General features: G+C 41.1%; 2 protein-coding genes across 4 annotated transcripts in view; both read left to right on the top strand.

Moving 5' to 3' along the window:
* The window catches only part of syngap1a (synaptic Ras GTPase activating protein 1a), a 105,570-nt gene extending 102,946 nt beyond the window's left edge, over positions 1-2,624 (top strand). For 2 of the 3 annotated variants that reach the window (XM_024441421.2, XM_024441420.2), the window contains exon 21: positions 2,465-2,624. In XM_024441421.2, coding sequence (XP_024297189.1) covers positions 2,465-2,503 — 39 coding nt within the window. In that variant the 3' untranslated portion in view covers positions 2,504-2,624. Of the gene's footprint in view, positions 1-1,452; positions 1,771-2,464 lie in introns of all 3 variants that reach the window. The other variant, XM_024441419.2, reaches the window with a different exon arrangement.
* Positions 2,625-12,993: 10,369 nt separating this feature from the next.
* On the top strand, positions 12,994-18,628 carry LOC112266005 (relaxin-3 receptor 1). The gene is made up of 2 exons (XM_024443508.2): positions 12,994-13,290; positions 16,636-18,628. The coding sequence occupies exon 2, from the start codon at positions 16,806-16,808 to the stop codon at positions 18,039-18,041; it is 1,236 nt and encodes a 411-aa protein (XP_024299276.1). The 5' UTR covers positions 12,994-13,290; positions 16,636-16,805; the 3' UTR covers positions 18,042-18,628.
* The last annotated feature ends 5,537 nt before the right edge of the window (positions 18,629-24,165 follow it).

The raw sequence follows: 24,165 nt of genomic DNA, 5'->3' as shown, positions 1-24,165 counted from the left end.
TAGTAAACAGGGTTGAGGAAAAAAGTAGAGTATAAATATAAATATATAAATATAAAGAAAGAAAACATTTAAATAAGTGGATTTAGAAATGATGCAAACAATGACATTGATAAAACTCACAATATCTGCTATTATTAAAGCTTCAAACAGCAATGGTTCTATGTAGCACTTTTTGTACTCAAACAACCCTTTTCTTTGAGAGGGTACTTCACTAGATTCTTCACTTTCTTAATGGTTGCAAAGAGGGGTTTCTTCTTGCTAAAGGGTTATGGGTAATGTGAATTTCTGTTTTCATGTAGCATGATTTCACATACCGTGGTACCTGTGATTTTGGTTGTTGTTTTATTCAAACTGTGTTGCCTCTGTGTTTATGTTCATCAGTTCTTTTGGGGTGGTGGGGTGGATACATTAGCATCTTTGTGTACTGATACATCTTTACGGGAAATTCTTTGTGTACTGATACGTCTTTACAGGAAATTATGTTTGTGTACTGATAAATCTTTACATGAAATTAGCGCTATTTCTTTTTGTAAGTCTTAGAGTGCATGTCTAATGCTAGTTTTCCATGCATCTCTGTGTTGAGGATGAGTTTGTGGCATCTGCCAGATGCATGAAAAAGTGGTTTTGATTGATCAGGAGCATGAGTTTTTGATGATCCGAACAGAGGTTAAACATGAGACTTTTCTTTTATTATTTGAGAAAGGATAGGAGCAGAAGCAGGGAGACAGCATAAATGGAGTACAAATGTGTAGGGCTCATGATCGAACCAGGATCCAAAGGCGAGAGCATTACCCACTCAACCAGACTCCACGTGACATTTTTCATAAATTGGCCATATCTAGCTTTACTTGGTCATTGAGTGTATAAGGCCACAGTCTGCAGTGAATTAAGGCAGCCAAACACTGTTAGGGTGCCACTGATATGAAGCCCATTGACAACTACATTTTCTCAAATTTCAATGACAAACACTGACTTTTTTATCAATCCCATTACATGAAGGGAAAGGTTTCTACTGCCAGCTGAGGCTGTATTTCCTCAGACAAATGGTTGGACTACACCTGGTTTGTGTTTATTAAGGCATACAACAACAAAAAATGTTTTGCAACGCAAAATGAAAAATAGCTTTTCTTAGGTATATCAGTCTGTCTTCTTCAGTTGGGTTCCTAATGAACCCTAAACCAACCCCGTGCCCCCCCCTCTGTCCTGTGCTTTCTTGTGGGGTCTTTCTTTCTTTTCTTTCTTTCTTTCTTTCTTTTCTTTCATCTCTGTTGGAATTTATCATTCCTCTACTTTATAACCCATTTTTCTTCTCTCCCTCTCTGCAAAACTCCCCCCATCCCCCTCCTCTATCCCCTCCTGTGTGACGTTCTCTCCCCATGCGTTCTCTTCTGACTCCTTCCCACCCACCATTCCTCCTTTTCTCCCTCCCTCCCTCTATCTTGCTATCGATAGGAAGAGGACTCTTCCTCTCTGGGTTCAGCAGACCCCCATGGTCTCCCCGGAGGTGGGGGGGGGACAGCCACCGCCACTGCCAGGCCCGGGGTCTCCTTTTCAGGTGTCTCCTGTGCCAACTCCCCTTGGAAAGGAGCCCTCCCTCCCCTCCCACCTCCCCGCCTACACGTCAGCCACAATGGGGAACTCCATGGCAACCGAGCCTACCCCTCGACTACTACCATGGTTACGCCAGCCAGGAGCACGGCATCATGGACCTCGGCAACAGCAGCATCAAATCCGAGTTTAACCGGGGGGAGAGCAGTCTAATAACGAAATGTGATTACTGAAAGTGGAGAGACGAGTTTTCACTCCCAGAACATCCTCTTGGCTATGTTTCTCCTTTTGGCCTTTTTTCCCCAAATAATAGTAGATTTACTTGATAGGGACAGATTTAATAACATTGACACATTGATTTACCAGATGTCAGATGCATTGCACCGTCTTGCTTTAGCTTGCGCTAATTTCCACCATCAGTCACTACATGGGCTTTGAAATAATGAGAATTGGTTCTCAGTTAACAAGCCTTGTTGAATAAAGGAATATTTATAAAATGACATGTTAGTTTTAAAGACTAAAGGAGCCATGCTCTGATGTTTGACTATGTCTGTTTGGTTATGTCGTTTTGAATCCAATGGTCAAATGGGCTTCTATCAGTTTTGAGGTTGACAATTAGTAAATCATAGCGTGTGGATTGGGAAGGCTTTTTGTACCTCTTTATTTGCCTCTTTTTTTATTTCCCTACTAGGGGTTTCATGCTGTGTGTGTGTGTGTGTGTGTGTGTGTGTGTGTGTGTGTGTGTGTGTGTGTGGAGAGAGACAGGTGGAGAGGGTATTTTGTTTTACCATATAGTTCTATTGCAGTGGTTGCTAAATGTTTAACTCTATTGCAGTCTAGAATAACTCAAAGATTCGTATTGTTATTTCATCCATTGCCCTTTCACCATCTTCTTTCCCTCCCTCCCTTCCTGCAGCCAATCCAACCGTTTTACGGAGGACACCCTGGAACCTGACTGGCAGAGCTGATATGGGTCCCGGCATAATTCTATTGGCTGGCAAACATAGAAGAGGTCTGCAGTACATGGCTGCTCCAGATCTGTTGACTTCCCACAACAAGCTGAACTTTGAATTCAAGGGGGGTCTTCACATGCTAACACACACACACAAACACACTCCTTCATGCATTTGCTCTTTCTCTCCCTCTCTCTGCAATACCACTGTAAGTTTTGACCCTGGTGACAATCAGCTCAATATGGGTGGTGATGTTTACATTGTCTGCTTGTTGCAGTGACCCATTCACGAGTGATGAAACATGGCAATATTGAACCTGTTGTTTCTGTTTAAATAGGTATGACAAAGCACAATACTGAGAAAGAGAGAGAAAGAGACTTTGGGGTATCCCAAGATTCCTCACATCAATTTATTAATTCCCCTGTGACAAACCTACTACACCGAGGCCTTCGCGAAAGCAGTAGGTTTTTTAACTGTTATGCTGAACGCGTAACCCGCGGCCAGAGGGTAGAATTCTTGAAAACAGAACCAGCACCCGGGAGCCTGTCGGAGAAACACGCTGCTTACGCCCATGTTTTATTGAAAACAATGGCAGCAATCGGATACTTTTACTGGGTAACGCGTCCAGTTATGCTGTCAAACACTATGGCTCCAATTTATGATTTTTTTTATGTTCTTAGTATTAAACTGAGTAGATTAATACTTAGTATTACAGACGGTGAATGAAATGAAAGCCTAATGCCAATACTGCCCCTGTTCTCAGACTATATATCTCTGTAATGCCGTGAACATATCTATCTCTCTGGCCAAATTGTTTCCTCCTTTTCCCTTGTACTGCTCTTCTCTATCTCCACCCGAGAGTAAACAAACTAAATATGCACAGCCCTATGTTTCACAACAGAAGGACAAAAGGTTTTGATTATCTATGTCATCTGGATACAATTTAAACCTAAGGAGCTGGGACATATGGACATTGTTTTACATTTCCTACATATGTGTTTTAATGATATGAATTACTCACCTGGACATGTGTGGTGTTTGTTTCTTTAAATTGATATCCCAGTAAGGTTTCTTTACATTGTGGACAATTCCTCTGGACCACTTCGCTTTTGTATGTATGGGTTCTCTTTGAGATGGAAAAGAGGTGGATTTGACCTGCTCTGCCTCCATCAAAGTCTGGGACACACTGCCCTCTTGTGACCATAGTATCAATCTGCACTCGATAGCAGAGGAAGGACGCTTCCTCAAGTGGTGCTCAGCTACAGAGCTCGTGTTTGGCTGGGGATCAGGGATGCTGCAATTGTCATGAGTGACCTGTTCCAGTTGAATTGACGCCACTCTTTCACCTTGGACTCGTGCAGATGCCTGGACTCCAACCTTCAGGTCATACTCACCTCCCCTTATCATCACATAGGGGTGTGGCAGAACAATCATCAGATGGAATAACTTAATGTCTCAATTATTGAATGGGTGTATCTGTTCCTTGCATATATATATATGTATATGTGTAGTACCAGTCAAAAGTTCGGACACACCTACTCATTCAAGTCTTTTTCTTTATTTTTTACAAATGTATACATTGTAGAATAATAGTGAAGACATCAGAACTATGAAATAACACATATGGGATCATGTAATAACCAAAAATGTGTTAAACAAATCAAAATATATTGTATATTTGAGATTCTTCAAAGTAGACACCATTTTCCTTGATGACAGCTTTGAGCACTCTTGGCATTCTCTCAACCAGCTTCACCCGCAATGCTTTGCCAACAGTCTTGAAGGAGTTCTCACATATGCTGAGCACTTGTTGGCTGCTTTTTCTTCTCTCTGCGGTCCAACTCATCCCAAACCATCTTAATTGGGTTGAGATCAGGGGATTATGGAGGCCAGGTCATCTGATGCAGCACTCCATCACTCTCCTTCTTGGTCAAATAACCCTTACACAGCCTGGAGGTGTGTTGGGTCATTGTCCTGTTGAAAAACAAGTGATAGTTCCACTAAGCGCAAACCGTGTGGGATGGCGTATCGCTGCACAATGCTGTGGTATCCATGGTAGTTAAGTGTGCCTTGAATTGTAAATAAATCACTGACAGTGTCACCAGCAAAGCACCCCCACACCATTACCCCTCCTCCTCCTCCATGCTTCTCAGTGGGAACCACACATGCGGAGATCATCCATTCAACTACTCTGCGTCTCACAAAGACACAGCAGTTGGAACCTAAGATCTCAAATTTGAACTAATCAGACCAAAGGACAGATTTCCACCGGTCTAATGTCCATTGCTCGTGTTTCTTGGCCCAAGCAAGTCTCTTCATCTTATTGGTGTCCTTTAGTAGTGGTTTCTTTGCAACAATTCGACCATGGAGGCCAGATTCACGCAGTCTCCTCTGAACAGTTGATGTTGATGTGTCTGTTACTTGAACTCTGAAGCATTTTTTGGGGCTGCAATTTCTGGTAAGTCTAATGACTGCAGCAGAGGTATCTCTGGGTCTTCTTTTCCTGTGGCAGTCCTCATGAGAGCCAGTTTCATCATAGTGCTTGATGGTTTTTGTGACTGCACTTGGTAGAACATGTCTTAAAGTAATGATGGACTGTCACTTATCTTTGCTTATTTGAGCTGTTCTTGCCATAATATGGATTTGGTCTTATACTAAATAGGGCTATCTTCTCTATACCACCCTACCTTGTCACAAGGCAAAGGGTGGCTACTTTGAAGAATCTCAATTATAAAATATATTTTGATTTGCTTTACTTTTTTGGTTACAACATGATTCCATATGTGTTATTTCATAGTGTTGATGTTTTCCCTATTATTCTACAATGTAGAAAATTGTAAAAATAAAGAATGAGTAGGTGTGTCCAAACTTTGACTGGTACTGTGTGTATATATATATAGTTGAATATACAAGAAAAAGGTTCCATGTACACTGAGTATATCAAAAATTAGGAACACCTTCCTGATATTGAGTTGCCCCTCTGCTTTTTGCCTTCAGAACAGCATCAATACATCGGGGCACAGTGATGCTGCCCCATGTTGACTCAAATGCTTCCCACAGTTGTGTCAAATTGGCTGGATGTCCTTTGGGTGGTGGACCATTCTTGATACACACAGGAAACTGTTGAGCATGAAAAACCCAGCAGCAAGGCAGTTTTTGACACAAACCAGTGTACCTGGCATCTACTACCATTTCCCATTCAAAGGTGTTCAAATATTTGGTCACCCTCTGAATGGCACACATACACAATCCATGTCTCAATTGTCTCAAGGCTTAAAAGTCCTTATTTAACCTGTCTCCTCCCCGTCATCTATACTGATTGAAGTGGATTTAACAAGTGACATCAATACGGGATCAGAGCTTTCACCTGGATTTACCTGGTCAGTCTATGTCATGGAAAAATCAGGTGTCCTTAATGTTTTGTACACTCAGTGTATATGGTTGGCTTGTACAGTATGTGTGAATATGCAGTGTGTGTGTGTGAAGAATTGTTCCCTAAGACAAAAAAATCTATAAAAATACACCTCACAACGGCAGGGACGAGAGGGGGTACACAAGCATGGCTACACACAGGAGCAGATCCCATGTCTTCTCATTTGAGTTGTGTATTGTCCTCTCTTGGTTCCCCCCACTCGAAGAAAAACAAAACATCAATATTTTGTTTTCCACCCATGCAAATACACACCACCCTGTTCTGCACACGCAAAAATAACTATTCCAAGCCTCACACACACAAAAGAACACCCTTTCACACAGACTCACATACCAACTCTAACAAAATGAATCCCATAGAGATTTCTGTAAATGTTTTATCTTTCCCTTCTAGTCAAACTATGGAACTTTGACATTATTTTATGTGTTGGTAATTTCTGTATATAAATTGGGGCAGTGGATATTATAAATTCCCGCTTGAAACTATTTAATTCATTTAATCACTTTTCTTTTTAATATTTTATTTTCTCATAGTTCTATTAAGGTACATATATTTACATACAGATCTTTGTTGGTTTTATGAGTAGACCTTATGGTACGTTGATTTTGTAGTGTTTGAGATAGTTAAGGATTGAGATAGACTTAAGATCATGCTTTTCATAGATACAGGTGCACTATATTTAAATGATATACTGTGCCTCTGTTCAAATATCAGATTTTTTTTTAAAACAATGCCACAACCCCATTTCTCTTTTCATCTACAAAAGCCTCAGATCAACATCTTCTCACGTCAATAACCGAGTGTCCAAAATACAAGTGAATAGCATAGAAATGTTTGCTGTAGCCACAAGGAATGAATTGCCATATATTGATTTAGCCAATATAGGCAGTTTTTCAAGTTTCAAATGTAAATCATTCTCAGCTGCTTTGCTATAACATTTCATGCATATTACTCCTAGACACAAGTAGATTGTCATACAAATCAACTGAACCCTTAATCGATCATATTGAAACTACCTATTTATTCATAACATTGAGTGACGTGATATAATGCCTTTTCTCTTAGCCTTCTCTTTGATGCTACCCTTATGATGGGGCCTTCCCTTAAAGTTAGCCATGCCCCTTGACAAGCCATAACCCCTGAACACCCCACCCCCTCCTATTGTCAAACTTTTAATGGACATTAGGGAATGTCACAGACATTTGTATGCAGACATTATTTTGTGTGTATACTGTAGATCAATGAAAAACATATTTAACGAAATGTTATGGAGATTTCATATGAATGTTAGTCTCATGATGGTAATGGTTATTGTAATTAGTATGATGATTATTGTAATTATTATTGCTATTACAATGATTTTATTGATATTTACTTAATTATTCAACAGACATTGCTTTTATGTGAATAAGGGTGAAGTTTATATTTCTGGAGATTTAAATAAGCAAACAAATGAATAAATAGATATATCCCTATCCTCCCACATTGCATTGTGTGCTCTGTCAATTACGTTGCTGTATCTAATCTAACTATAGTCTTTTGCTTTTGCCATTGAGGGCTTCCACTATTTCAAATTATTCAACAGGGTGGGGATTCCTATTGGTTGGGAGTGATCAGCCAACAATCAGTACCTTGTCATGCCATATGGGTTGATGAATGCTCCATCAGTCTTCCAATCATTTGTAGATGAGATCTTCAGGGACCTGCGGGGGCAGGGTGTAGTGGTGTATATCGATGATATTCTGATATACTCCGCTACACGCGCCGAGCATGTGTCCTTGGTGCGCAGGGTGCTTGGTCGACTGTTGGAGCATGACCTATACATCAAGGCTGAGAAATGCCTGATCTTCCAACAGTCCGTCTCCTTCCTAGGGACCATTTCCACTTCAGGGGTGGAGATGGAGAGTGACCACATAACAGTCGTACGTAATTGGCCGACTCCCACCACGGTAAAGGAGGTGCAGTGGTTTCTAGGGTTGGCCAACTACTACCGGAGGTTTATCTGGCGCTTTTGTCTGGTAGCGGATCCCATTACCTCAATGCTGAAGGGGGGACCGGTGCGTTTGCAGTGGTCGGCTGAGGCGGACAGGGCTTTTGGTCAGCTGAGGGCACCATTTACCTCGGCTCCCATGCTGGCTCATCTGGATCCCTCTTTGGCGTTCATAGTGGAGGTAGACGCGTCCGAGGCTGGAATAGGAGCCGTGCTCTCTCAGTGCTCGGGTACGCCACGAAAGCTCCGGCCCTGTGCCTTCTTTTCGAAGAAGCTCAGCCCGGGGGAGCAAAACTATGACATGGGGGACCAGGAGTTGTTGGCTGTCGTCAAGGCTTTGAAGGCGTGGAGACATTGGCTTGAGGGGGCTAAACACCCTTTTCTCATCTGGACGGACTACCGCAATCTGGAGTACATCCAGGCGGCGAGGAGACTGAACCCTCGCCAGGCAAGGTGGCCCATGTACTTTACCCGTTTTGTTTTCACCCTGTCCTACAGACCAGGTTCCCAGAACGCGAAGGCAGCCGCACTGTCCCGGATGTATGACACAGAGGACCAGTCCATGGATCCCACTCCCATTCTCCCGGCGTCTGCCTGGTGGCACCGGTAGTGTGGGAGCTGAACGTGGACATCGAGAGGGTGTTACGTACAGAGCCCACTCCCCCCAGCTGGGTGTCTATACGTTACGTTTGCTGTCCACGACCATTTGATCTATTGGGCCCACACGTCACCCTCCTCTGGTCATCCGGGCATCGGTTGGACAGTGCACTGTCTTAGTGGGAAGTACTGGTGGTCCACCTTGGATAATATAGTGCGTCTTCATCCCACAGAGATTGTAGGCTATTGTAGGCTAATAAAGAAGAAGCCTTTTGAACTTAGACTTGGCGCTCCAGTACCACTTGCCGTGCTGTAGACAAGAGAACAGTCTATGACTAGGGTGGCTGGAGTCTTTGACAATGTTTAGGGCCTTCCTCTGACACTGCCTGCTATAGAGATCCTGGATGGCAGGAAGCTTGGCCTCAGTGATGTATTGGCCGTACGCACTACCCTCTGTAGTGCCTTGCGGTCGTAGGCCGAGCAGTTCCCATACCAGGCAGTGATGCAAACAGTCAGGTTGCTCTCGATGGTGCAGCTGTATACATTTTTTGAGGATCTGAGGGGGAATAGGCTTTGTCGTGCCCTCTTCACGACTGTCTTAGTGTGTTTGGACCATGATAGTTTGTTGGTGATGTGGACACCAACGAACTTGAAGCTGTCAACCTGCTCCACTACAGCCCATTTAGTGAAAATTAGGGGGTGCTCAGTCGTCCTTTTCCTGTAGTTCACAATCATCTCATGGATGCCAAGGGAAGCCAAACTTCCCGCCAAAAATGTACCCCCACCACCTCTAAAAAACCATACAAAATAATGAATCTTTCGTCTCTCTGTGTTTCATAAATTTCCTACAATTCGCAAGAGGCTGACTGTATATCACTGGAGAAAGCATCTGAGCGACCTAAACAGTGGCCCTCTGTCTCAGCATGTGAAGCGAATCTATCTGATGCAGTCTGGTCAGAAAGAGTATGACATTGTTGCCGCACATAGCATTGAGTGCAAGGAAAGCCAGCGAGCATTTGGCCTCCCTTGATAAAAAATAAATAAAATGCGCTAAACTGAGTCAGCTCAGCTATGAATAGTCCTGGCGTACCAACAAAAAAATGTAAAGGGAATATCGTTGTGTTGTTGTCATCAGGTGGGTAGCTAGCTAATAGCGTCCCTTTCCTAAATTAGCCATGCATGGAAATAGGGATTTGGAATTGTGGTTTTACCTAATTCTCAGTACTGGCCAATGACTACAACTGCAATTCTGACCCAGTCATAAATTCATACATTTGATATATGTTTGATAAAATACATTTTTTTCCTCATCACTCTCCACACAATACCCCATAATGACAAAGTGAAAACAAGTTATTAGACATTTTTGAAAATGTATTACGAATTAAAACAGAAATAACCTTATTTACATATGTATTCAGACCCTTTGCTATGAGACTCCAAATTGAGTTCAGGTGTATCCTGTTTCCATTGATCATCCTTAAGATGTTTCTACAACTTGAATGGAGTCCACCTGTGGTAAATTCAATTGATTGGACATGATTTGGAAAGGAACACACCTGTCTATATAAGGTCCCACGGTTAGTGCATGTCAGAGCAAAAAACCAAGCCATGAGGTTGAAGGAATTGTCCTTAGAAGTCTGAGACAGGTTTGTGTAGAGGCACAGACATAGGGAAGGGTACTAAAACATGTCTGCAGCATTGAAAGTCCCCAAGAACACAGTGGCCTCCATCAAGCTGGCCGCCCAGCCAAACTGAGCAATCGGGGGAGAAGGGCCTTGGTCAGGGAGGTGACCAAGAACCCAATGGTCAATTTGACAGAGCTCAAGAGTTTCTATGTGGAGATGGGAGAAACTTCCAGAAGGACCACAATCTCTGCCCACTACGCCAATCAGGCCTTTATGGTAGAGTGGCCAGATGGAAACCACTCCTCAGTAAAAGGAGTTCTTACTGGTTGGTAGGTGATCAAATACTTATGTCATGAAATAAAATGCAAATGAATTACTTAAAAATCATACAATGTGATTTTCTAGATTTTTGTTTTAGATTCCGTCTCTCACAGTTGAAGTGTACCTATGATAAAAATTACAGACCTCTACATGCTTTGTAAGTAGGAAAACCTGCAAAATCGGCAGTGTATTAAATACTTGTTCTCCCCACTGTATGTGTGTGTGTGTGTGTGTGTGTGTGTGTGTGTGTGTGTGTATATATATATATATATATATATTTTTTTTTTTTTCACAGTGTCAAGGCATATGAACTAACAGGTTAAAGAGCAAGCAACACAATTATCACAACACATAGGTTGTAATATGGCATTTGTTCTGTATTGGCTTCCCTGTTGATTTTACATACGCACAGCTACTGTATTTTAAATACTTTATTGTAGGAATATGAAGGCTATGCCTACATTCAAAGGAAGATGGTGACTGTTTCTTCTACATGACAGGAATCTGATCTCTGGTCAAGTCTGTAGGGTCAACACACGTAACGTGTTCATCGGTAGGCCTAATCGACTGGTAAACATGCAGAGAAAATGTTTGTTTTGTTCTGCTACTTAAAGACAGGGAGAGATGGCTTAAAGGTCCAATGCAGCTGTTTTTATCTCATTATCAAATAATTTCTGGATAACATTTCATTCCATAAATTGTATTGTTTTAAATTAAAACATTACAAAATAAACTGAAATAGCTGCTTAGCATAGAGCAATTTCTCAAACAATAATTTTGCTACTGTAGGACTGTCTGGGAGTGGTTTGGGTGGGGAGGGGGAAAATGAAGATTTTCTTTTATTGGCAAAGAGATTTGGAACTCTTTTTCTTATTGGTCTATTAACAAATTTACCGCATGTTGACGTCACCACAGAAGGCCAAAACTCCCTCCCAACAAAGAGTCTGAAATTATTTAATTTGGTCTTTTCAAACAGCTCTTACACTAGGAGGGCATTATAATAATTTTCACAATATTATTACAAACTCGATGTGTGGAAATATATATAAAACATAGGAACTGGGCACTGGGCCTTTAATGCAGAGAGATAAGATAATCTGTGTTAGTCCCTCTGTATCACCCTGCCTTTTCCACAGCTAATCTAATCAACTCATTCATTGCTGATGACCTTTCCAATATCAACAGTGGACTCTGCAATAAAGAGCCCATTTTGAAAAATCTAATTTAGAGAACGTCATTACCAATTTGAAAAAAAATTGATGAAAACAGATAACCTAGTGCCTATTTATAACGTGTCATATACCTTGATCAATATCGATATCTAAGTACACATAGCTTTATGAGTAGCCTACATAGCCTAATTTAACCTCCCAACTGGGCATACAACGAATGGTTGAATCAACGTTGTTTCCATGTCACATCAATGATGTTGAATCAACTTGGAAAAGTAGTTGAATTGACTTCCCTACCCAGTGGGCTATGGCTTGATTCTTTCTCAAATCTGTAGGCCTATATGAAATGTAGAAGAAAACAGGCAGTTAGTTTGTAGGCTATATGTATAATATTTAAAGCAATTAATATGCTAATCTCCTCCAGACATAGCTCAAAAAGTATTGGAACAGAGATATTTTTCTTGTCATTCTGGCTCTGTAGTCCAATACTTTGGATTTTAAATGACACAATGACTATGAGGTTAAAGTGCAGACTGTTTACTTTAATTTGAGGGTATTTTCATCCATATCGGGTGAACTGTTGAGAAATTACAGCACAATTTGTTAGATGCATTTGTGTTTGTTTTGGTTGCATTTCAGATTATTTTGTGTCCATTAGAAATTAATGGTAAATAATGTCTTGTGTCATTTTAGTCACTTTTATTGTAAATAAGAATAGAATATGTTTCTAAACACTTCTAAATTAATGTGGATGCTACCATGATTAAGGATCATCCTGAATGAATCGTGAATAATGATGATCCCATGTCTAGAGGAGATCATTTTTTTAAATCGTAGAGTACAGAGAAAAAAACAACAAATGTCACTGTCCAAATACTTTTGTAGCTCACTGTAGACCTCGCCTTGATTTGACTAATTGCTTTTCACTGCAACTGGGCAACATGCATGAATTAAAAGGTAGACCACTTATTTAGTGTAAATCCGATATTGTTGGAGGCAATTCTGGCTACATGTTCTGGCAGAACCTTTTTTTTCGTTTAAGATTCTCTAGGCCACTATGCCATCACACCTTTCACTTTCCCAAGCATATCCCGTCCATTTGAACTGTGTAAAACTATGACTTCGTTGATATCGTGGAACTTTTGATAAGGGCAACAGGGGGTATGTTTTCATTTTATTTGGCTCTTGGTTAAATTTAAGAACGCCAATTTGTCGCCTTAATTCCTGTCCATTTATTAATACGTGTAGTTTCTATATTAAACGCGCAACGTTAGTGGATTCCAGGCAAATTGCATCGGGTTATATAACCCTTTCGATGAGTAACGCATTCACTTCTCAAACGTCATTCACACAGGTTATTTGTAGTTTACAAAACGAGCGTCCCCACCAGTGAACTGTTCCGAAGTGTTTCGTACCAGCGGGACAGTGTGAACTTAGGAACTGCAACGGGGAGGGACAGATGCAAGGTTGCAGTCCAGTCTGCATTATGTTCATCTGTTTATAACTGTTCCACTGCTACATTCATACGCTGCTGAGGCAGGTGGTCTTTTCGGATGGTGCCGTGCGTGGTCTCCAAAAGCGTACTTGTGGAACATTAGCATCCGAGCAACTGAAGCCCACTGAACTGATTACCGTCCATTCAAGTCAGGTGAGAGCTCATCTGTAATGTTAGGCAGACTTTTACATTCACGTCCGATATGTATTTACTGTCATTGTTAGTTGGATAACTTTCCATTGCACATAGATCAAATTCATTTTTATGACAAGCGCACTTGTCTGTTTCAATTCTGAAAAGGGATACGTGTCTCCCGAATCACCTAGGCTACTTGATTTTGTTAAATTGCTCGCTTGACCATAAACCATCTTGTCTAATATTAGCTGTCTCGTTTGAATAACTAAAACAGGCGGCAGGTAGCCTAGCGGTTATGCGGTTGGCCCAGGAGCAGAAAGGTGGCTGGTTCGTTATTCCCGAGGCGATGTGCTCTTAAGCAAGGCACTTAACACTCATTTGCTCAATGGGCGCTGTGCTACTATAGCTGAACCTGTAAAACAACACATTTCACTGCACCTATGTGACAATAAAACATGTGTTTTCCCAATTATATTTTGTTGATAACACTTCGGAGAATATGATATGATTTGAAAGAATATCTGAATAAATAAGATGTATTTTATCCATCTAAAACATGCATAGCCTAATGTTCTTAGATCTTTTCTGTTTGTTGAAATGTAATTAATTGTATTTTGCCTACAGAGCATGTAGGCTATACTAAGTTTGCAATGTTTCAGCTTCAGGGTACTTATTTCTGTCCATTGATACAAACTATAAAAATTGAATATTATAGGCTAGATAAGCATAGTTAATTTTGAATGATTGCGCATCATTCTCAATATTAAATTATAACGTTACCCAATTGTCCTTGTCATTGTGTTATAATGGATGGTGTTTAAAAACATGAATTTGTATCTACAATGTACATTGTGTAATTAGTTAATAAACTCCTTTACTGCATGATGTTTCCATATGGCCCATACTATCACTTCGTTGCTACTCCTTCCTACACCATACATGATTATGATAAAAACGTGTACATTTCTCCTTAAATGAAAGATTGGCAATCGTTACAAGGGTTAGTTAAGAATGATTAGTGTTCAGTTTTCATGAATCAATTTCATAATAAAGTGAGACAAAAATTATAATGAGACCATATGGCAACGCTGTGTGATAATGGTAGTAAACCTCCAAAATCAGTACAGAGCCTTCAGAAAGTATTCACACCCCTTGACTTTTTCCACATTTTGTTGTGTTACAGCCTGAATTAAAAATGTATTAAATGTAGATGTTTTTATCACTGGCCTACAATATCCGATAACGTCAAAGTGAAATGGTCTTTTTAAACATTTTTACAAATTAAAGCTCACATATATTGAGTCAATGTATTCAACCCCTTTGTTATGGCAAGCCTAAATATGTTCAGGAGTAAAAATGTGCTTAACAAGTCACATGAAGTCACATGGACTCACTTTGCATGCAATAACAGTGTTAACATTATTTTTGAATGACTACCTCATCTCTGTACCCAACACATACAATTACTTGCAAGGTCCCTCAGTCGAGCAGTGAATTTCAAACACAGATTGGCTGTGATTGAACCACAAAGACCAGCAAGGTTTTCCAATGCCTCATAAAGAAGGGCACCTATTGGTAGATAGGTAAAAAAAAGCAGATATTGATTTTTACATCCCTTTTTGAGCATGGTGAAATTATTCATTACACTTTGTATGGTGTATCAATACACTCAGTCACTACAAAGATATAGGCGTCGTTCCTAACTCAGTTTTCAGAGAAAGGAAACCGCTCAGGGATTTCACCATGAGGCCAACGGTGACTTTAAAACAGTAACAGAGTTTAATGGCTGTGATGGGAGAAAACTGAGGACGGATAAACAACATTGTAGTTACTCCACGATACTGACCTAATTGACAGAGTGAAAAGAATTAAGACTTTACAGAATAGAAATATTCCAAAACAAGCATCCTGTTTGCGACAAGGCAATAAATTATTACTGCAAAAAAATGTGGCAAAGCAATTCACTTTTTGTACTGAATACAAAGTGTTATGTTTGGGGGGAATCCAATACAACACATTACTGAGTACCAGTTTCCATATTTGCAAGCATAGGGGTGGCTGCATCAAGTTATCGGTATGCTTGTAATCATTAAGGACTGGGAGATGAATTCACCTTTCAGCATGGCAATAACCTAAATCACAAGGCCAGATTTTATTTTTATTTCACCTTTATTTAACCAGGTAGGCTAGTTGAGAACAAGTTCTCATTTGCAACTGCGACCTGGCCAAGGTAAAGCGCAGCAATGCGACACATACAACAACACAGAGTTACACATGGAATAAACAAAACATACAGTCAATAATACAGTAGAACAAAAGAAAACAAAAAGTCTATATACAGTGAGTGCAAACATCTACACTGGAGTTGCTTACCAAGAAGACAATGAATGTACCTGAGTGGCCGAGTTACAGTTTTGATTTAAATATACTTGAAATCTATGGCAAGACCTGAAAATGGTTGTCTAGCAATGATCAACAACCAATTTGACAGAGCTTGTGGAGTTCTGGGAAAATGTTGCACAATCTCGGTGTGGAAAGCTCTTAGAGACTTACCCAAAAATATTAATTTACATTTTAGCAGACACTCTTATCCAGAGTGACTTACACTAGTGAGTGCTTACATTTTCAGACTGGTCCCACATGTGAATCAAACCCACAACCCTGGTGTTGCAAGCACCATGCTCTACCAACTGACCTACATGGGACCTCACAGCTGTAATCACTGTCAAAGGTGCTTCAACAAAGTATTGACTCGGGTGTGAATACTTATGTAAATGAGATATTTCTGAATTTGAAAACCATTTTTAAAAACCTGTTTTTGCTTTGTCATTATGGGGTACTGTGTGTAGATTAATGAGGATAAATATGTATTTAATCAATTTTAGAATAAGTCTAATGTAGTAAAATGTGGCAAAAGTCAAGGGGTCTGAATACTTTTAGAATTTTGAAGAATACCAATTATAAATACCTTAAGAGCTTAGTTCAACTATAACCCATAATAACCTAAAATATAAGGTTGTTTTAATTCATAGTTTGTTAATAACCATGTATAGCTTAAATATTGCCATTGCTTCTTGCCACACGCAGATAATACTGTTGCGCCATCTATAAATATGAGAGTGGTTATATTTCTCAAGCCCCATCCCTCAGCTTTATGGCAAACCCAGTGGTGAGGCTGCCATTTTGTTGTTTTTCAAATACATTTTGAAATTAATCTTATGATGGATATTTTCATAACAATACATCCCTCGAAATGATCAAACAAGTATGGCTTTGATATGTGACAGACACCCTTTCATTTAATCAGATGAGCAATGTCCCTTTAGGCATGAAAAATAATATGCATGTCTCCTTTTCTTGCAGGAAATGGAGGACAATCAATAAATGTACATTAACTTGTCATCGGACCAACCAGGAATGACCTGTCTTTTACCATTGTAAAAGCTTCTTCTTGACAGCTTCTTCTACACAGCCATAATTCAGAATTCTCTCAACTGTTCTTTTGGGTGGGTTTTCTCCTGGCCACATCCAAAATGTCTGAGGCTGACTTCCAGAGACTTGAGATGTTGTACCAGACCCTGCACAAGGACCCCTCCTGCAACCATTCCCACCTGACCTTCCATAACACCAGCATGGTATACAATCTGGACTTCCCTGGCGATGGCTCCCACTGGCTGCGCGCCATCATCTCCGTGGTGTACTGTGCCGTGGCCACCGGCGGACTGCTAGGCAATCTTCTCGTGCTGTACCTTCTCTGCTCCACCCGGACCATCGTCAAGAGTGCCATCAACTTCTTTGTGTTCAACCTGGCCCTGGCTGACTTGCTACTCTCCGTGGCGCTGCCGTTCTGGGCAGTAGACATCACCCTGGACTACAACTGGCCTTTTGGTTTGGCCATGTGCAAGGCCGTGTCCCTCCTGACGGGCCTCAACGTCTACGCCAGTTGCTTCTTCCTGATGGCCATGAGCTTGACCCGCTACTGTTCAGTGGCTACTGCACTCAAGCCCGCTGCACCACTCGGTCACAAGCTTTGTGATTCCCGGGTAACTACCGCACTTATATGGGCCGGGGCACTGGTGGCTGCTGCACCGCGTGCCGTGTTCGCCGATCTCAACAGAGTAGGCATGGCCAATGACACTGCATGTCTGCTCCGCTTCCCTAAAGGTACGAATTGGCTGGCTGTCAACCAACTCCTGAGGCTTCTGTTTGGCTTCCTGTTGCCCTACTTCATCATGATCCTCTCCTACCTGCTCCTGCTGCGCTTCCTCTGCCGGCACAAGCTGAACGGTGTCAACCCACAACGACAGGCTCATGTCTCCAAGTCCGTGGCAGTTGTGGTGCTCTCCTTCTGCACCTGCTGGTTCCCGTATAATGTGCTAACTCTCTGGAGTGCGCTGATCCAACTGGATCTAACAGAAATCAGTCCCTCCTACTACTTTGTCCAGACCTACCTCTTCCCCTTGGCCAACTGTCTGGCCTTCACCAGTTGCTGCCTCAACCCTGTCATCTACTGCCTCATTCGCAGGGAGTACCGCAAGGCCCTGCGCACCCTGGTCTTGAAGTCAAGTCTCGCAATCGCTTCCAAAGCCTGCCTCTCGGCAGTCAACTCCAATGAGGGCCAGAACCGCGATGGTCAGCTGGGCATCCCGCTCAACAATATGGAAAGCCACACGGCGCAGTCTTACACCAAGAGGTCAGCACTGCCCTCTACCACTCTATCGCTGGGTCCCAGTCCCAAGGGCCTCTGTCCGCTCAATGACCTCACCTGAGGAGGATATCACTGAACCTCAGACATAGATTAATTAAAGCTTCAATTCAATTGTGTTGGTGTTTTCACATGGGTATGACAAAGATTTTTTTCCTTTACCAAAAACAAAGTTATATCTATATTATGAGACAAATGCCTTGTTGCCTTTTGCATGAACACGACAAGGGTGTGAATTTTTGTGACCATCATCAGGACATTCCTTCTTATTGGCATTCAAATTATGCATTGTGTTGTTTTCTATAGTTTGTGGGATCATTTCTTAAATTAAACTTAATTATTGCAAGGGAAAGCAAATCAAATTTCAAATCAAATTAGGAAACAAGTTAACAACATGTTATTGCATCTTATTTTGAGATGGAGTGTACAATTAATTATTGAGACAAAATCTTTAGGTATTCAGCCCCCCAAAAACTGAAACGACACTATATATATAAAAGTATGTGGACACCCCTTCAAATTAGTGGATTCGGCTATTTCAGCCACACCTGTTACGGACAGCTGTATAAAAATCGAGCACCCAGCCATGCAATCTCCATAGACAAACATTGGCTGTGGAATGGCCTTACTGAAGAGCTCAGTGACTTTTAACGTGGCACTGTCATAGGATGCCACCTTTCCAACAATTCAGTTCGTCAAATTTCTGCCCTGCTAGAGCTGCCCCGGTCAACTGTAAGTGATATTATTGTGAAGTGGAAACGTCTAGGAGCAACACCGGCTCAGCCGCAAAGTGCTTGGCCACACAAGCTCACAGAATGGGACAGCCGAGTGCTGAGGTGCATAGCGTGTACAAATTGTCTGACCTCGGTTGCAACACTCACTACAGAGTTCCAAACTGCCTCTGGAAGCAACATCAGTACAATAACTGTTCGCCATGAGCTTCATGAAATGGGTTTCCATGGCCGAGCAGCCGCACCAAAGCCTAAGATCACCATGCGCAATGCCAAGCGTCCGCACCATTCGACTCTGGAGCAGTGGAAATGCGTTCACTAGCTATGGATCAACCTTGACCATCTGGCAATCCGACCGACGAATCTGGGTTTGGTGGATGCCGGGAGAACGCTACCTGACCGAATGCTTAGTGCCAACTGTAAAGTTTGGTGGAGGAGGAATAATAGCCTCGGGCTGTTTTTCATGGTTCGGGCTAGGCCCCTTACTTCCAGAGAAGGGAAATCTTAACACTACAGCATACACTGATAACTTTGTGGCACCAGTTCGGGGGAAGGCCCTTTCCTGTTCCATTATGACAAAGCCCCTGTGCACAAAGTGAGGTCCATACAGAAGTGGTTTGTTGAAATTGATGTGGAAGAACTTGATTGGCTTGCACAGAGCCCTGACCTCAAACCCATCGAGGATCTTTGGGATGAATTGGAACACTGACTACGAGCCGGGCCTAATCGCCCAACATCAGTGCTCGACCTCACTAATACTCTTGTGACTGAATGGAAACAAGTCCCCTCAGCAATGTTCCAACATTTTGTGGAAAGCATTCCTAGAAGAGTGGAGGCTTTCATAGCAGCAAAGTGGGCACCAACTTCATATTAATTCCCATGATTTTGGAATGAGATGTTCGATGAACAGGTGTCCTCATACAATTTTTTGTATGATATTTATTGCAAATGACCCATGTCTCTCAGCTCAAGAGGTGCAAGCTATTTGTCCTGTTAGAGGAGCATGGTCAGACACACGAAGGGTTGGCAGTTAAAACCCAGTGTGGGCCATTTCCTTTAATGCTGTATATTGATATTGTTGGGGTACCATTTTTTTGTTGCATTTTTAAGACTTCTTTGCTAGATCTATATGACTGGCATTTTGAGTCAACAGTTGATTGCTCCTTAGGAATAAGCAAATACTTTTTGGGGTTAAAAAGATGGGAAAAAGGCCATAGACTACATTTACAAGAAAAGTGGGACAAGAAACACAATGTTTAAGTCAAAACCCCTGCCAACTAATATTAACACTTTTATTTTGTTTAGGAGAAATTATTTACCTTCTATAAGTTTAAGAAACATTGCCTTGGGCCTTGTAATTCCTTTACCAAAATCCCACATCTCTTTAAGATATTTTCTCATTTCTCTCCCTCGTGAGGAGGGAGGATAATGAAAGTTCACAGAGGTAACAAGTAAAGGTAGACCTACCAATTTGTTATACTGTTTTTACTGATATCAAGTTTATTTATGAATTATTAAGTGATTCAAATTCGTAGTTCAGTCACCAAATCAGTAACAGAATTACAGAAAAATTAGTAATGGAATAACTGCAGTTGAATTGCCTACAATGGGAAATCATAGTACTCACAAACCACAGTTGGGTCACCTGCTACTGTCCACCCTTCCACTGGCATAATTTTATGTTCAGCTCATAACTGTTTTTTCTCTTTCTGTTGTCTGATGGTCAATGCAAGACTGTGAAAACAGTCTGGGCAACCCCTCCCTCTCCCTCTCTTCCACTCTCTCTTTCTACACTTAATGTCACCTCTCCCTGTCATGCCCTGATCTGTTTCAACTGTTCCTGTGATTGTCTCCACCCCCTCCAGATGTCGCTTATTTTCCCCAGTGTATTTATCCCTGTGGTTCCTGTCTCTGTGCCAGATCGTCTTGTATGTTTAGTCAAGTCAACCAGTGTGTTTTTCCCGTACTCCTTTTCTATTCTCTTTTTATAGACCTCCCGGTTCTGACCCCTGCTTGACTCTGGACTACTTTCCTACCTGCCCTGACCTTGATTCTGCCTGCCCTTCGGTACCTATTGGACTCTGATCTGGTTTTGACCTTTTTGCCTGTCCACGACCATTCTCTTGCCTACCCCTTTGGATTAATAAACATTGTAAGACTCCAACCATCTGCCTCCTGTGTCTGCATCTGGGTCTCGCCTTGTGCCTTGATACTCTCAGCTCTTATTGACACCTACCATGACACCTACCACCTATCCTCTTTCTACTTACTGTAAGAAGCATCCTCACCCAATGAGCACCGACCGACACCGGATGTCCATGGATGTTGAAAGCGAGTTGAAATTTGATCAGTCCGCCCTGGCCGGACCAAATCTTAACCAATCATAGGCATCTATGTTTCACAAGTTTGGACATCACAGTGCAGTACAGTAGAGCATAGTAGAGCCCAGTACAGTAAATACAATTAGAGTAGAATAGAGTAGAGTTTACTGCAGTACAGTACAGCACACCAGAGTAGAGTACAGTATAATGTACTGTATTGTACTGTACTCTACTATGCTCTACTGTGCTGTACTGTGATGCCCAAATTTGTGAAACATAGACTTCTTTGATTGTTTCCGATTTGGTCTGGTCCGGACAAACCAAATGTGGTCTTGTTTGGGGGCGGAGCTCATTACAATAATAGCCAGTGTGTAGAACAATACCCAAATATGCAAAATAAGAATATGCATATTTCTACCTTTGTGTACCTATTCAGGATACATCATCATGAAGAGAATTATATTCATCTCCATAATTATGCATTTATATACTGAACAAAAATATAAATGCAACATGTGGAGATGCATGTGTTGGTCCCATGTTTCATGAGTTGAAATAAGAGATAGATTAGGGCCTAATCCGCATCTTTGAATCTTAATTTGGTGCAGATATTTAACAAAGTTTCTGGAAAACGTGGTCACATAAGTACATGTAAATGTGTTTTCGTGAAATGCTCTGTGTAAATTGTTCAAAGGAGACCTTCTGCATGGAGTTTTATGGTTTGTTCAACTTTAAAATCAATGGTTTTTGTTTGGCATATATTTTAAAGCGTAATTTCGTTACCGTGGCATTGCCCTCTAGCATTATTTCTAATCATCCTAATGTGTATGTCCTCATCATGGACAAGTGTATTAAAATTATTCTGCATCTGGTAGTCTCCACAAGAGGTAAAACTATATAACGGGGACAAACACTGTTGGCAAGAAACTGTTTTTAGTGACATATTTCAAATATACTCAAAGATGATTGAGATATAATTTACAGATTAAACTGTTGGGAACCAGTTGTACAACAGAATGTACTCAATGAACCACTTCAGATGAGCTGAATTAACCAGTGGCATGTCTCCAAGTTACAGATGCAATATATAATTATGTTGTACAAATGCCTGTGTTGTCAGTTTGCTATTCCTAATAGAAGAAATGTAACTTATGTTTTGGTTGTGAAGGCTATGCAACCCACCGGGTGCAGACGTCAATTCAACGTCTATTCCACGTTGGTTCAATGTAATATCATTGAAATGACGTGGAAACAACATTGATTCAACCAGTGTGTGACCAGTGAGCTTCAAATGATTGTTTTGCTTTAGCAAGTTTGTCATTGTATTGGGACATCTCACATTTCTCACATTTCAAGTAGTTGTTAATAATTATACAATGGGTGGGTCTTATCCTGAATGCTGATTGGTTAAAACTGCATTCCAGGTAGTGTCTATTCCACAAGTTACCACAAGCTAAATCTATGACGTTAAAATGCCTATTTACTCTTTTCCACCTGACTGCGCAATCCACTGTCTCATCAGCCCAGCCAGCCAATGTATAAACGTTATTCCCACTATAAAAAGCATAGTGGGGATAGCATTTAGACATGATCTCACATTTCTTTTAAACTAACATTTAGTTGTAAACTAAATTGTAATAACCTTGCTGTCTGTCTGTTCCGACATTTGCAAAATTGTTTCAATATTCAATATCTCCAGCTGTCCCATAGTAATGAATATGTCGGGATGAGACAGACAGGCAGGCAACTTTTCTCAGCCAGTTGAAATCATGAATATGCATAATTTTTATGGATATATACAAAGAACTATCAATAGAAAACAGGTCAAACTAAATTAACTGTAGCTATTTTGCAGTCTTTCCAGCTTCAGTTTTAAACTGTGTTAGTGTTAGCTGTGTTGTTGGCTAGCTCTCGAACAACAGTGTCTTGACGAGAGAGCACATATTTCATGCCAGGTGGAATTGCGCATGATTAGTTCATTGTTATGGACGTACCAAATAAATGTCACTAAAAAACAGCTTAAACAAATGCAAATACAGCTACTCTGTTGTTATTCTGGCTGCACTGTTGGACGTGACTGTAAATTAGCCGCAGTTGGCTAGCTAGCAAGCAAGGTATAAGAACATTGCCAGACAGTATGGCAATGGTACATTTAGAACGAACGACTGGGTCGCGTCCGTATATACAGAACAAAAAGACTGAACGAATGTGTCGCGTTTCTGGCAACCAAACCCATAGAACAGACGACCAGCCAGCTTGGCTAGCAGCCCTATATATCTGTCGGGACTACATCTTGCGGAAGGATGAAATAGTATGAAGAAATTCATCAAATATGTTAATCATTATTTGAATATGTTGGTATCCCGTTGAATAAAAGCAATAATGCCCTCGAAGTCGATGTTTGGAGGATATATTGGCACGCTTTGCATGCCCTCGACGAACACCCAGGCGAATATATCTTCCAAATCCCGGCTTCTCGAGCATTATAACTTAAATAAAGCATAATTGATGATGGTTGTCAGTTTTTGGGTGAAACGCTATTGTTACATCTGATAAAGATTGTTACATTTTGCATATTTGTTAATTGAACGTACTGTGTGTGCTTTCTCAAGGTAGTCTTTCATCTGTAAAGTTTTTTTCTGTCATTAAACATGATATTCTATTCTTTGGATTGGAACTTTTATTTAAAGTTGGCACTGATTTTACTGATGTGAAACTTTAGGTTTCTGCAAAAAAAATATTTAGGCAGCCCAAAAATGACATCTTGTCGATATTCACATCATGCCTACAGTTAAAGACAAGTGTCTTCCCAACAAACCAAGAACATTCCCAGGACATAAGATAACATGCCCAGTATGGCAGGCACGGGAAGACCCCCACTTGATTTTCGTTGGCTGATCGCTCAGTCCATCACCATCTCTAGCATAACACTTAAGCATTGTTCATACCGCAGACCTTAAAGCTCAAATCAATCCGTTTTGGAATACTGACTGTCCAAACAGCAAGTTACAAGTGACCAAATTGGATTTGTGTGTGGTCAGACAGCCGTAATTTGCTGACATGCTATGCTAGTTGTCATAGGAACTACGTGTGTGTGTGCTGTGGGGTAGGTTTATTGGTGGTGCTTCCTATCACT

This window comes from Oncorhynchus tshawytscha, linkage group LG13, assembly GCF_018296145.1.
Source record: "Oncorhynchus tshawytscha isolate Ot180627B linkage group LG13, Otsh_v2.0, whole genome shotgun sequence".
Classification (NCBI taxonomy): Eukaryota; Metazoa; Chordata; class Actinopteri; order Salmoniformes; family Salmonidae; genus Oncorhynchus; species Oncorhynchus tshawytscha.
The sequence above is the reverse complement of the archived record's forward strand: the minus strand, read 5'-3'. Positions and strand labels throughout refer to the sequence as shown.

What these genes read in the sequence shown, in the direction of transcription:
- LOC112266005 (XM_024443508.2), top strand. Translation starts at nt 16,806, where the DNA reads ATGTCTGAGGCTGACTTCCAGAGACTTGAGATGTTGTACCAGACCCTG.